Source organism: Schistocerca cancellata, chromosome 2 (assembly GCF_023864275.1).
Source record: "Schistocerca cancellata isolate TAMUIC-IGC-003103 chromosome 2, iqSchCanc2.1, whole genome shotgun sequence".
Lineage (NCBI taxonomy): Eukaryota > Metazoa > Arthropoda > Insecta > Orthoptera > Acrididae > Schistocerca > Schistocerca cancellata.
In genome coordinates, this window is record NC_064627.1 from 464,096,307 (window position 1) to 464,111,381 (window position 15,075).

Sequence of the window (15,075 nt, forward strand, 5' to 3'; positions counted from 1 at the left end):
TGGCAGAAGTGTTGAAGGGGAAGGAAGAAGGATGAAGGAAAAGGAATGTGGTGAGGTTTAGGAAGTGGAGAAAATTATGGAAAAGTTGCCCAGAACTCTGGCCTAGGGGAGACTCACCAGATGGGATGAGAAAGAGAAACTGATTGTTGGGGACTGCACCAGGTGTGATTTGAAAACTTGAGAGCTTTAAGGCAGAAGATAGGATAATAAGCTAGACAGGGATTACTGATAAAACCAAGTGCAATAGTTAATAAGAGCAGAAAGATAAGTACATTACATTTATTTATTATGTGAGGTGGGGGTGGGGGGAGGGGGCAGGCAGGTCACAAAACAAAAGATATAGAAAATTCAAAGGGAATGAAGAAAGGAATAGTCACTGAAAGAAAAGGTTGGGACTGAACAAAGCAACGTAAACTAATGTCAGGTGGTTGCTTGACCTGTGTAGTTCTGAGAAACTGGTGTTGGTGGGAGAACCCAGGCAGCATGTGCAGTGAAACAGGTCATGACTTTCTTGTTGTAGACCTTAGAGCATGCAGAGAGTCTCATTGGTGTAAGTAATGTGACACACACTGTCCTACTTGGACAATAGCTTTTGGTATCTGCTGCTCTTATAGCCGATTAAGGGCCTACAATTCTCATTAAGTATCGCAGATTCAGAAATATGGAGCCAAAGTATTTATTTGTGTTGAGTTGCAAATTCACGAGAGTATTTAAATTCCATTGTCTTATTTTATTTCCTTTTCCGAATACTTAGTTCACTCATGATGTTGTTTTAAATAACTTCTATGTTACTGTATTTTATGGTAAATATGGGATGTGGACCTTGATTTCTCCTAATAGTAAATGGACTTTTTTTTTAAAATGCAATTTATGACTGGATGGGCTCAGCAATGTGTCTAAACTTCTCTGTCCTTTGTCTTTCAGGTCCCTGGTCTTTATACTCGTGACGAGCTTGAAGCTGTTGTCTCTTCATTGAGAGATGTTGCAGCCCAGGAGAACTATGTGGGAACCACATCTGCCTTTTTTGCTCAGAGTATGACAGTAAAAGTCATTCATTATGTTTTTTTCATATTTAATTCCTTATGCTGATATTCAGAATAAATGCATCACCCACTTTCAGATATCTTAGTTACTTGAGGTAATTAACTACTATAATAACAATAATTTCACGTGACTCATGTCCTAGTGCAAGTTTTTCACTTGGTTGCTACCTCATTGACTTGCACATTCATAATATACCCTAGTTACCAATAATTTTTGTTGATGTCTCCGGAAAAACACAGCTAATAAGGTGTAGCATATAAATGAAAACATAAGCTGTAATCTATATAAATCATCTCCATGTAAATACAATTAATAATGTGTATCTGTATCTCAATGCCCATGAACTGAATGAAAGCAGTTGTAAGACCTGCACTTGCAGATGTAAATACAATAGTGCACACATGAAACATCTTGAAACCTCGTTGATGCCAGTGGCTGCCTCCAATAACAAATGTTACTCAGAGCATTGTAGCATGACAACAGGCATAGAAAACTGAGGTAATTCCTCAATTAAAAAACCCCTTCCATCAGCTTCAAAGCAATGGATACAAAATAAAATTAAAAACATAGAATTGAAAGTTTATGTTTTACCATTTCTGATGTACCACTCTTCGAGATTCTGCTATGAATTTTGAATCTAATGTTAGAGAGCTGCCAATATTGGTTTTGAGATCTTCCTGTTAGAGAAAGGAGAGTGTAATGGTAAAAGACAAATTACATCATCAAAATACACACAACAAAAGACCTTTTGCGTTACCCCAATTTCCAGAACTGCTGAAGATAGACGTTGATTGTGGATATTGTGTCACAGGCACAGTCCCTTTGACTATTCAGATGTTACTAAACCCGCCCAAGGATGTAAACAACCATGCATGAGCAGCACTTATTAGACAGGTGGGTGCAACAGCCGATCTGTTCTAGTCATTCCACCAGGAAGAAGGTATACGGCTCATGTTGTCTGTAGTTCAACCATGCCTAGACAGTCAATACCATGGTTTGATTCCGTCCGCGTTGTTACTTTGTGCCAGGAAGGGCTCGCAACAAGGGAAGTGTCCAGGCATCTCGGAGTGAACCAAAACGATGTTGTTCAGATGTGGAGGAGCTACATAGTGACATGAACTGTCAATGACATGCCTCGTTCAGGCCACCTAAGGGCTACTACTGCAGTGGATGACCGCTGCCTATGGATTATGGCTTGGAGGAACCCTGACAGCAATGCCCACATGCAAGGTTTCCTATAAATGTGAGGGCATTGTTTTGTTAAAAATGTGTTTTGTAGCCATAAGCACAGTAGTGTTTCCTGGTCAAAGAATACATTCCTCTAACAATGTAGTATGAAATCTACCCATATAAAAAAAAAAGGTTTTGCATCACCTTAGTTCCAAGAGTTACAGAACCTGTACAGAAAATTGGAATAGAGATCAACATAAATACCCCACAGATTCCTCCTCCATACATCCCCTATCCAAGCTCCTACTCTGTCTCTAATGGCCTCATTGTTGATGAGATATTAAATCTTAATTTTCCTTCTGCCTCCTTGTAGGAACAATATCCTAGGAGCTGCTGTAGTAGAGCACATTACATTTAAAGTAGCAATTGTCTTCCTTTGTTTACCACCTCAATAAGCATTTGATAATGATATTCTTATGGGTCTCATTTCTTAACTCTCCCAGTCATTGCTTGTTATAGGGACTTTAATGCACACAGTGTAGTTTACAGGTCAGTTTCTGTATGCTGTAGGGGTCCGTGTATAGAGAGTATCGTATTGTCAGATGAGCTATGTCTCCAAACTAGAGATGATAATTCTATTTCACATTTGCAGCAGGGAATTCTTTGTGATTGACATCTCACTCTACTCCTTTGGATTCACAGTCATTGCTCAGTGGAAATCAACTGAAATTATCATCACCTCTAATTTCTGCAGAACACTTCCAGCAAGAAAACCACCACCCCACCACAATAGAAAAGGAAATGAAAATAGTCAGATTCAGTAATAAGAAACATTTTCTAATTCTACAAGAGAACATCCTAATTCAAAAAGCAGTAATAGAGAAGCAACACAGATAAATAACCAAATGTCAGCAATCAGAAATCATTTAAACCCAACCTTGATAGACACTACAAAATACCTCAATTTAGACGGGAAAATATCGTCACCCTAGACCATTCACTGCTGTGCCACAGTAAAGGAATTATTTACACGCACAGTTGATGAGACATGTTAGCAACCCTTACAAACACACACACACACACACACACACACACACACACACACACACACACACAGAGGGAGAGAGAAATAGCAAACACTCCCACCACTACCAAAACAAACAAAAGATGAAATGATTCTTCACAAAATACAAAAAAACAGCATGTTAAAATCTAACACATATGTGTGGAAGAACAAAGGGAATGACACAACAAACAACAAGAAAGACATGAGTAATGATAAGAATTCATACTGTTTATTGTAGTAAGTTAAAGCTTGTGGACAGGTTGTGATTGTAGCAAACAAAATTGTAAGAGGAAAAAACCATATTGTTACAGTGATCACTGAACATACTTTTGCAAAGATGGTATTTAACCTATACAGTTTGTATCTCAAATGTCTTTCTTTCTTTTATTCTTGAACTGAGCAGTCGCTAAAAACCATTGCATGAGATGGGAGACCCAGTAGAGAGAACTGATTACTGAACAGCTGATGAGCTGGTGTGTTATGTGACAATTCCCAGAGTTTTTAAGCCACATTGTGAAGCAAGCTGTGCCATTATGGTGCAATAAGTTGTGGGGCATGCATGTGGGTGTGTGGCATTTCAGATGTCAATCACATGTAGTGAATACCAGAGCGTTTTGAGATGAATAGTTTAGGAGAGAGAGGCAGAGGTCATCACGGTTATTTTTGGATTCATTAATTCCTAAAAGGATGGAAGTAATTAAGAGGATCTCTGGCCAATGTTACTGGTTGCCAATAACTGCTACACTGAGACTGGGGTGTTTTACAACAACCACCAAAGACATCACCCAGATAATGTAGGAATGTTTCATTTCAATTTCCAGCACATAAGTGCAGGATATAAGTTTCTGCCATCACTGAGTCGAGAGATGACATTTGAGACTTCAGAACAACAGCATACTACAAATGTGCTTTCCACTTAACATGCCAGATTTGAAATTGTCAGATGCTCAACAGCAAAAGTACATTGCATGAAACTATTTAAGGACCCGCCATGGCTCAGTATTTATGATATTCTTGCCATCAGTATAGATTCAGGAAATATCACTTCATCTTTGACGATTCAGCCCCACTAGAGGAAGCAACAGAAATAGCTTTGTTATGCAACCAGCTTCTTATTCATATACACTACACTGAAGAGCCAAAGAAACTGGTACACCTGCCTAATATCATGTAGGGCTCCCATGTGCACACAGAAATGCTGCAACACGAATAATGTCTGAAGCACTGCTGAAGGGAATTGACACAATGAATTCTGCAGGGCTGTCCATAAGTCCATGTGAGTGCAAGGGGGTGGAGATGTCTTGTGAACAGCTCATTGCAAGGCATCCCAGATACGCTCAATAATGTTCATGTTTGGGGCGTTTGGTGACCAGCAGAAGTGTTCAAACTCAGAAGAGGGTTCCTGGAGACACACTCCGTAGCAATTCTGAATTTGTGGGGGATGTCGCATTGTCCTGCTGGAATTGTCCAAGTCTGTTGGAATGCACAATGGACATGAATGGACGCAGGTGATCAGACATTTGCTTATGTATGTGTCACCTGTCAGAGTCATATCTAGACGTATCATGGGTCCCATATAACTCCAACTGCACATGCTCCACACCATCACATAGCCTCCACCAGCTTGAACAGTCCCCTGCTGACATGCAGAATCCATGGATTCATGAGGTTGTCTCCATACCTATACACATCCATCTGCTTGATACAATTTGAAATGACCCGTCTGACCAGGCGACATGTTTCCAGTCATCAGCAATCCAATGTCAGTGTGGATGGGCCCAGGTGAGGGGTAAAGCTTTTTGTTGTGCAGTCATCAAGGGTACTTTAGTGGGCCTTCAGCTCCAAAAGCCCATAATCGATTATGTTTTGTTGAATGGTTCGCATGCTGACACTTGTTGATGGCCCAGCATTGAAATCTGCAGCAGTTCGCAGAAGGGTTACACTTCTGTCACATTGAATGCTTCTCGTCAGTCATTGCTGGTCCCACTGTATCAGGGTCTTTTTCCAGCTACAGCAATGTTGGGGATTTGATGTTTACTGGATTCCTGATGTTCACAGAACACTTGTGAAATGGTCACATGGGAAAATCCCTACTTCATCACTACTTCAGAGATGTTTTGCCACATTGCTCTGCGCAGACTATAGCACCACATTCAAACTCACTTAAATGTTCATAACATGCTGTTGTGGCAGTAGTAACCAATCTAACAACTGTGCTAGACACTTGTTGTCTTATATAGGCATTGCCGATCGCAACGCTGTATTCTGCCTTTTTAGATATCTTTGTATTTGAATATGGATGCCTAACTAGTTTCTTGGCACTTCAGTGTATGTTCTTCAGTCTTGAGAAGACCTATGATTCTAGTTTGAGGCAGAAGATCTGTGAACAGCTCCACAAATGGGGCTTCTAGAAATAGTGTCCATTGTTAAACAGTCATAGCTATCCAGACTGTTTTTGGGCTACTATACCAGTCACACCTTGTCAAATGTAAGCAAGAGAACAACACCACACAATCATCAGTTTAAAATGTTACAATGTTTGCTATCGCGATTAATGAGATAGCTACAAAATTACAGCCAGTGACGCCAGTGTGCTTTATTTTTAATGGCTTTGCTATTGTCTGTCCCTGCTCTAACCTTGTAATGACACAGCTGTTGCTGACAACTACTTGCACAGAAAACTAAGGATGGGCTCCCAGTTTCAAAAATAATGAGGCTTCATGGTTTGGTTGCCACACACAAGTAGTACTAATGCCAAAATTTCAGATGATACTAAATATACTGAAATACCTTAGCCATTGGTCTTGGGGAGCAGAGAGAGCACACCCACTGTATTTTCTAGTAGTGCCAACTGTATTATGTGTGCCGAATTTGAATAAGTATGATCAACATAGGTAAAAATTGACAATATCCACCATAAGGGTTTAACACTGGCTGCAGGTGCATACAGAACTAGCATCATGTCAAGCCTCTGTTATGGGCTGGCAAGCCACAACTATCTTATATGATGGCAACTACTCATAGTGCACCAGCCCCACAGAGTCTTTATCTGTGGTCACCTGTAATCTGTATTCCTTTATTCTATTTTTTTTCTAATTGAAAACAGTCTATGCAGTCATTCATATTGTTTATGACTTATTATTAAAACTTCTAAAGGCTTCAAGCTTGTCTGCGTGCACTTGTTGCAGGTTTCAGTTACATTGTGTAAACTCATTACTTTATAATACATGTAACACAAAATGTTCGTCATCATATATTCATTTCAGAGATACTTATATGAGTATGCATTGCCCTCTACAATTTTATGTATTTGGAAATGAGCATACACAATTAAATTTCAGTCCTGAAACAATCGTAGAAAAATTTCAGAAAGATTTAATTTCTGAGTTCTGTTGTTGTCACTGAATCTCTGATTGTCTGTGTTTATAGAGCTGTCTTTTTGCCTATAGTGTGAGTCTGCCCTTCTTCTGTCGACTTTTCTTTGAGTTTTTGAGTGCCAGTATTTTTATTACGGTTGTCTTGCCTTCCATATAACACTCGTTTTGTTAGCCGGTTTGCCTTATGATTACCTTGACTGTTACTCTTTGCCTTCGTTGAAAAGTACTGCCTTTTTGTCAAATCTCTTTGCAACTCTCAAAATACTTACACATAAGAGTTGTCATGATTTTGCTTAAAGTGTTTTTGTAGCAGAGATAAAGGTGACTGAAGAGCTCAGCATTTTCACAAATGTATTTTCTGTTACATCTTCTGCAAGTTTGCATGGTTCCACAGTTTCTGCATGCTTTTCAGGCCTTATAATCATCGCTGGTGGAAGTTTGTTTATCTCATATTTCATTTTAGTTACACCCTCAAGTTGTGTAATCATATTCTGAACCAGCAGTGCATAATAATCTTGTTGTTGTGGACCTGCTTGAAAGCACATGTGTAATGCTTCTGTTGTCAATAAAGGCCACTGTTGTGCAGGAGTCATCATACATTTCAAGTTCACACATATTATCCATAAATTCAGCTTGCTATCAGTGCAGATTGATGGTAATGAGTGAGTTATTAATGAAATGTTTAATTTGAGTATATTCTGATAATGTTAGTGGAAGTTCCTTACTTACTCAGTAATATGTTATTAGGCATTGCATAACTAGAGCTTGGACTGGTTTAATGAAACAGATATTAGTCACCTGCCAATGTTTGGTCATGCATTAATGTGGTAGGTTTGTAGAGTGCAGCGTAAATATTAAGTGATGTCAGTGCTTCCACCATAAATACATTGGTAGGTATCAACTATATCAAACTTATGCATACTTCTAATACATTGAAATGTGTATTACCAGTGTGTATCAGTAAGTTTTCTGACCTCGGCCTGTGACATACACATCCAGATTCAGTGTTTTCTGACTATTGATCAATGTGTCACAATCACAGTTTCACACTCTACAACCCATTTCAACTTAGATATGGAGCAAGAAACATTGATCTTATTTTCAATCTTTTTCCAGTTTTTTTTCTTTTTTTATATAAGTGTACCACAAAATATTTAGTATTTCAGTTTTTTACAGTAGTTTGAATATTGCTGCATCAATGTGTTGGCCATTGTTATTCTGTGTTTGGTATAGATTGATGTAACTGATTTGTTTACTAATTATAAGACTGTTTGCATGTGCTTAAGGTGCTGTAGTTGTCTTTTTGATGCAGTCCTGCAAAGCTTATTTTTCCTATACATACACAGGCTGTCCTGTCAGGATACTGTATCGTATTAACACAATCACAAATATATATTAAAGCTCTTTGGTATATAGAAGAGTAACAGGGTTAATATTGATCCCTGAGCCAAGCTTTTATGAGTAGCTTATATCCTATGGACCATGTATTTGTGTTTAATTATCATATATTAATGTTATCAGACCAATAATAAAGTTTTTCTGTGGGTGGCAAGTAGTTGCATTTCCTGTCCAGTGGTAGTTAATGACATGTTATCATATGTTTTTTCAATGTGTAAATGTTCCACAACAATGTGCTTATTGTTCCCACAGATTGGCAGTATGGTTGGTATCAAGTACATGAATGTGTCAACTGTATCTGTACATTTATGGAACAAATTGGATTTCCAGAAGTAGATTATTGAATTATTGCCAGTATTGAAGATTTTGTATCATAGCTATCTTGAGCACTTTACATGGACATGGGAGCAGTATTATTGCCCTATGCAGTTCAGCATGTGTATCATTCATATTTAGTTTTAACCATGGAACAATGTACTCAGTTCTCATCTCCAAAGCCATTCTTATTTTGCCTGTATCTTGTTTAGAATTTTGTTGTTGTTGTTGTGGTCTTCAGTCCTGAGACTGGTTCGATGCAGCTCTCCATGCTACTCTATCCTGTGCAAGCTTCTTCATCTCCCAGTACCTACTGCAACCTACATCCTTCTGAATCTGCTTGGTGTATTCATCTCTTGGTCTCCCTCTACGATTTGTACCCTCCACACTGCCCTCCAATACTAAATTGGTGATCCCTTGATGCTTCAGAACATGTCCTACCAACCGATCCCTTCTTCTTGTCAAGTTGTGCCACAAACTTATCTTCTCCCGAATCCTATTCAATGCCTCCTCATTAGTTATGTGATCTACCCATCTAATCTTCAGCATTCTTCTGTAGCACCACATTTCGAAAGCTTCTATTCTCTTCTTGTCTAAACTATTTATCGTCCATCTTTCACTTCCATACATGGCTACACTCCATACAAATACTTTCAGAAACAACTTCCTGACACTTAGAATTTTATGGAGTTAATATTTGCTGCAGTTGTTAGATGCTTTAGCATTTGATCATGAATGACAACAGGACCATATGCAATGCTTGATACAAAATGTATAGCTCTTATAAATTCCTGCCACTTTACAATATGTGATGGAGGGTATATCATCTACTGAAATTCTTGCACTGTTGGAGCTCGACTGGAAAAATGTCCCCTGTGTCCTTAGGAGTCTTTTTATGTTGTTCTTATCTGAACACCAAATTTTTCTTTTTATTATTTCAAGTGTCTGTGGACCAGATTACACAATTGCATGCACATCTAGAGTTGCGAGATTTAAAACTTTCCCAGCGTACATATTGTTCCACAAAAGTTTGGGTGAACTGCTGGATGTTTGCAACTTCCTGCCACAATATTTCGGCACTGAGTCTTCTGGACATCTTCAGGTGATACTTGCGAAAACTCCCAGAGCTCTAGTATTTAAGGCCCCTCTGGCACATGTGTGGTGGATTCACTTGTCATTGCATGTGTGCTACTTGAGCATGTTCAATTCTGCTGCATTGTGCACCCTCTGTGGTGAAAACTTGCTGCATCGATATCAATTTGATTGTATTCCTGTGGTTCCATCACAGACCTACACCGGCTACGGAGGACACGAAGTTTTTTGACAATTGGATTCCATGCCGAATTCAGTTGGTAACCACCGTCACAATTAATAAGAGACTCGTTGTCAGACAGCCATATTTCCATGGATTCATTAATAATAGAACTCCATAAGTTAGATGTATGGGCCACAATTTTTGTCTCATTGTAATTCATGGCATGACCAGTGGAAATACAGTGTTCGGCGATGGCAGACTTACAAGGCTGAAGAAGGTGAGTATGCCTCTGATGTTCTACAATGTGATCCTGCACGGTACACATTATTTGCCCTATATAGGATTTGCCGCATTCACACGGAATCCCGTAAACACCTGCCTTGCGCCGCTCTAGGTCATCTTTGACAGATCCCAACAGCAACAAAATTTTTGGAGGAGAGCGAAAGATTGCTTTCACCTTATATTTTCTTAATATTCTGCCTATTTGCACTGAAATATTACCAATATATGGTAAATAGGCAGTTGTTTTAAAATCCACTTCCTCTTCTTTGTTCCATTGTTTACAGGTCTGCAGCACTCTCTCCACTTGGTGGAACAAGTACCCATTCTTCAGAAATACTGTCTACAGATGCTCCAGTTCCGTTTGCAAACTATCGGTGTCAGAGATAACGTGTGCTTAGTGAATCAATGTCTTCAAAACACCCATCACTGTGCCAGATGGTGGCAACTAGTGGCTTGCAAGTAAAGGTCTGTGTGAGTGAGCTTTCTGTATACCAAATGACCAAGTGTGCCATTGTTCTTACATCGCACCGATGTGTCTAAAAATGGCAGGTAACCCTCCTTCTCTAACTCCATAGTAAATTTTATGTTCTTGCGTATGAAGTTCAGATGTTATAGGAACTCTCACAGATGATCCAAATCATGAGGCCAAACTATAAAAGTATCATCAACATATTGCCAAAATACTGTTGGTTTAAAAGTGGCTGAGGCGAGTGCTCGCTCCTCAAGATCTTCCATAAAAAGATTGGCCACCAGTTGAGATAAAGGACTCCCCATGGCGACACCATCTGATTGCTCATAAAATTCATTGTTAAATAAAAAATACGTAGAGGAGAGAGTGTGCTCAAACAGCTCTGTAATGTCAGGTCCAAACCTATTGTCAATGAGATGTAGTGAGTCCACAAGATGTACATTTGTAAAAAGTGAAACTACATCAAAACTGACCAGCTGCAATAACTTAAGTCTGCTGATAAAATCACTAGAATTCTTTATATGATGTGGGCACTTTCCTACCATTGGTCTCAGCAAAGACGCCAAATCCTTTGCTAAGTCATAAGTGGCTGCTCCAATATTACACACAGTTGGACGTAATGGCACGTTATCTTTGTGGATCTTCAGCAATCCATATAGCCTAGGTGGAACTGAACTAATTTGGTTTTAGTTTCTTAATTAATTCCTTTGGTAAGGAACTGTTAATCAGAAGTTCTGCTGTTTTCTTCACCACTCGGGTAGTAGGATCCTTATCAATTTTGCAGTACGCTGAGTCGCTTAATAAAACATTGATATTATTAATATAGTCCTCACATAGCATTAAAACAGTAGCATTACCTTTGTCCGATTTAAGTTCCACTGTATCCAAGTCTGCTCGCAAGTTCTGGAGAACTTACCTCTCCATAGGCGAGATGTTGCTCTTCGGTGGTGTAGGTCTTGTCAACACACAACAAGACTCCTGGCACACTTCCTCAGCTTCATCTGATGCACAGTTTCTTTGATGGAATATGTGCTGTAACAAGAGTTCTAGCTGTTCTCATGATGTCACATTCATTGGCTTTGCCCACTCACAACAAAAGTGCCACCATCAAACTAATCTAGATCTTGTGCTCTGCTACAGTTCAATATTTCACAACAAATATCATTTCCAATTCACATTCACTGGCTTCACCAACTTACAACCAAGCTATCATATTTCATCCTAAGCTAGACTATGGGCTATGATGCAGAAATCTGTCCACACAACAATAATTCAAAATTTAGTATAAAAGGAAAATAAATAGTTTTGTTGTTCTGTTCTGTCTCTGTTTGCACACATATTACAACTCTTACCCCAACATCATTACATCACCAATCAAAACTGGATTCCAGTTTTTGTAGGCTCAACCCATTTTCTTATTCTGCTATTGAGACTGTAAGAAACTTTCAGTAATGATTTTTTCGACAAATAACTGAATGGTAGTGAGCATAAAAATATTTACCTTGTGCCCAGACATACGTTTCCTTGGCTCATAGTAAACTTTAAGAGCCAGTTCTATAGTAAACTCCATACAGTTAAACATCCATCCATCCAAATTATTTTTTTCAATCATCAACGCTTCTGGGATTCATTAAAAGCAAGAATTAATGACATATGGCATCATGAAAATATGTTATTACCCAGGAGTTGAATTGACTGACATCCTGGTTAATTGTGAGGTCAAATATTGTTTTAAATCCACACAAGTAGTGGGAACAAAGAACTGTTTATTTTGTTTTGAGACTGTTATACCAATAGTGTAATTGTATGGCTGTGTATGCTGTTGATCTGAATCATAGATATGTTCTTAGCTTTACTGTACTTTTTTCTGCTTGTATTCTGAATATACATTTACAGAATGACTTAACCATATTTGAACTATGAAAATCCTCACCTTCTCTTGCTCCCAGAGTCCATTCCAAGCCATTTATTGCAAACACCTAGCAGAAAAAATAAGTCCAGTCCATCCAGCATGTTGTCCTTGGTCTGAAACATCCAGCAAAAGAGTTGATATTCTTCTGGGGACCAGAACTGCAATAAGTGACTCACTAAGATTGGAGATGCTCTGCAGACAGTTTAGTCAGTCAAAGTTGGTAACCATCTGAACAAAATGTATTGACAAATCAGCACAATTTAGAGAGCATCACTCGTGATGAATTTAGGTTGTGCTTTTCTCACATGATATCCTATGAACCATGGATAAAGGGCAACAGGCAGATTCCATATTCCTATATCTGTGGAAAGTATTTGACATGATGCCCCACTGCAGGTTGTTAATGAAGGACTGAGCATACAGAAATAGGCTCCCAGTGTGCAAGTTATTTGAAGATTTCTTAAATAATAGAAAACAGTAAAATGTTCTCAAAAGCAAGTGTTCATCTGAGTCAAGGGTACATTCAGGAATGCCCCCCAAGAAGTGTGATAGGATTGCTCTTTTTCTCTATAAACATAAATCATTTGACTGATAGGGTGGGCAGCAAAATGCAACTATTTGCTGATGAAGCTCTTGTTTATGGGAATGCGTCATCTTTGAGTGACAGCAAGAGGATACAGGATGACATGGATATGTTTGGTGCAATGATTGGCAGCTTTCTCTAAATGTGGAAAAATGCAGATGAGCAGGAAAACCATTCCTATAGTGATCAAATACAGTATTAGTGATGTGCTACTTGACTCAGTAACATACAGAACTTATGTTTGGTGTGGTGATTGGCAGCTTTCTCTAAATGTGGAAAAATGCAGATGAGCAGGAAAACCATTCCTATAGTGATCAAATACAGTATTTGTGATGTGCTACTTTACTCAGTAACATTGATTCAGTATCTAGGTGTTAACTGAAAATGATATGAAATGAAATGAGCACATAAAGTCAGTTGTAGAAAAGATGAATGGTTGACTTCAGTTTAATGGAGAATTCTAGGAATAGGTAGCTTATGTATTTTAAAGACCATGCACAGAACACTTGTGTGATCCATTCCTGAGTACTGCTCAGGGGTCTGGAATCCCACCAGGATGGGTTAAAGGAAGGCATTGAAACAGTTCAGATTGTGCTACTAAAATTTTTTACCAGTAGGTTCAATCAACATGTGAATAACAGGGATGCTTTGTGAACTCAAATGGGAATCCCTGGAGTGAAGGTGACATTCGTTTTGGAGAATAATATTGAAAACATTTAGAGAACAGGCATTAGCAGTTGACTGCAGAATGATTATAATGCCACCAACACACCTAAGACCACAATGACAAGATAAGGGAAATTAGGGTTTGAATGAAACTATATAGAAAGCCATTCTTACCTCACTCCCTGTGCAAGTGGAATAGAAAAAGAAATTACTAGTAGTAATAACATGGTACCTTCTGCTGTACACAATACAGTGGCTTGTGGAATATGTATGTAGATAGATTTACCAAGATAGAACAATTGAAAGTCATGAGCAAAACTGTAGAATTGAGCAAGCTATTCTAGGGTTTCATAGGGGTTGAAAAAGGATTTTGTCCTAATTTCATTAGAAACTGTTCTAATAGTTAGAGCCGGTAAGAGAGACTGGAGACCAAACAAGTGAATTGGGGAACAGACAAGATTACAAGATTTAAATATGACCACAATTAAAATGATGTGGAGGTTAGATGAAACAAGTAGTCAGTTAACAGACCACTGGAGTGTTCAAACAAATTTCAGGCTTGCAGCCAGTCGTCATTCAATACTTCGCACGATATTTCAACTGGGTACCTGCCAATCATCTTCACGTGAGCCGTCGCAGACTGGCGAAAACGTCCTGCGTTCCACAATATATAGCGTACTGTAACTGTTCTGCGCATGCGTCGAAAACTTGATAGATGAACCACACTGCCCGTCAGCAGAGCCCTCACTGGTGGAATAGCAGAACTCAGTCACCCTCTGCATTGCTGTTTGCCGCGGCCGTTGGCGCAGTCTGTCGTCTTCGATTAGAGCAAATCGTGGAGATGATGGGATTCCGTGCACTGTCCAGCTGGTAGCCGCTGTCATGGTTTAACAGATTTTCCGCCAGTGGTATTTCTACGGATTCTTTAATAATGGAGTCCCAGAAAGACATTGCTGTGGACAAAGTCATTGTTTTCTCATACTCCATTGAATGTCCAGTAGAAATACAATGTTCAGCAACAGCGGACTTGCTTGGCTGCGAAAGGTGGGTGTAATGTTGATGTTCAGTGCAGCGTTCTTTCACGGTGCATGTGGTTTGACCTATGTAAGCCATACCACATTGGCATGGTATCTTGCAAATTCCGGCCTTTCGTAGTAACAGATTGTCCTTAATTGATCCCATAAGGTCCGCAATCTTCGATGGTGGGTGGAAGACCATTTTTACCTGAAATTTTTGGAGGATTCTTGCTATTTTAAATGAAGTGTTGACAACGAAAGGAAGAAAAGCTAAAGATTTTTCCGGCATGTTCTCTTTATTCACTTCCTGCTTCTTAGTTTTAACTGTTAGTGCCCTGTTAATCTGCCGGATGGAATACCCATTTTTGCTGGCAGAAAATCTGTTACTCCGTGACAGCAGCTACCAGCTAGATAGTGCATGGAATCCCATCATCTCCACGATTTGCTCTAATCAAAGACGACAGTCTGCGTCGACGGCCGCGGCAAACAGCAACGCAGAGGGTGACTGAGTTGTGCTATTCC

The 15,075-nt window shown here is 39.2% G+C and overlaps 1 protein-coding gene across 1 annotated transcript in view; it reads left to right on the top strand.

The window, feature by feature from the left end:
- The window catches only part of LOC126161972 (cytoplasmic dynein 2 heavy chain 1), a 778,966-nt gene that overhangs the window by 509,490 nt on the left and 254,401 nt on the right, over nt 1-15,075 (top strand). The window contains 1 exon segment of the mRNA XM_049918163.1: nt 925-1,033. Coding sequence (XP_049774120.1) covers nt 925-1,033 — 109 coding nt within the window.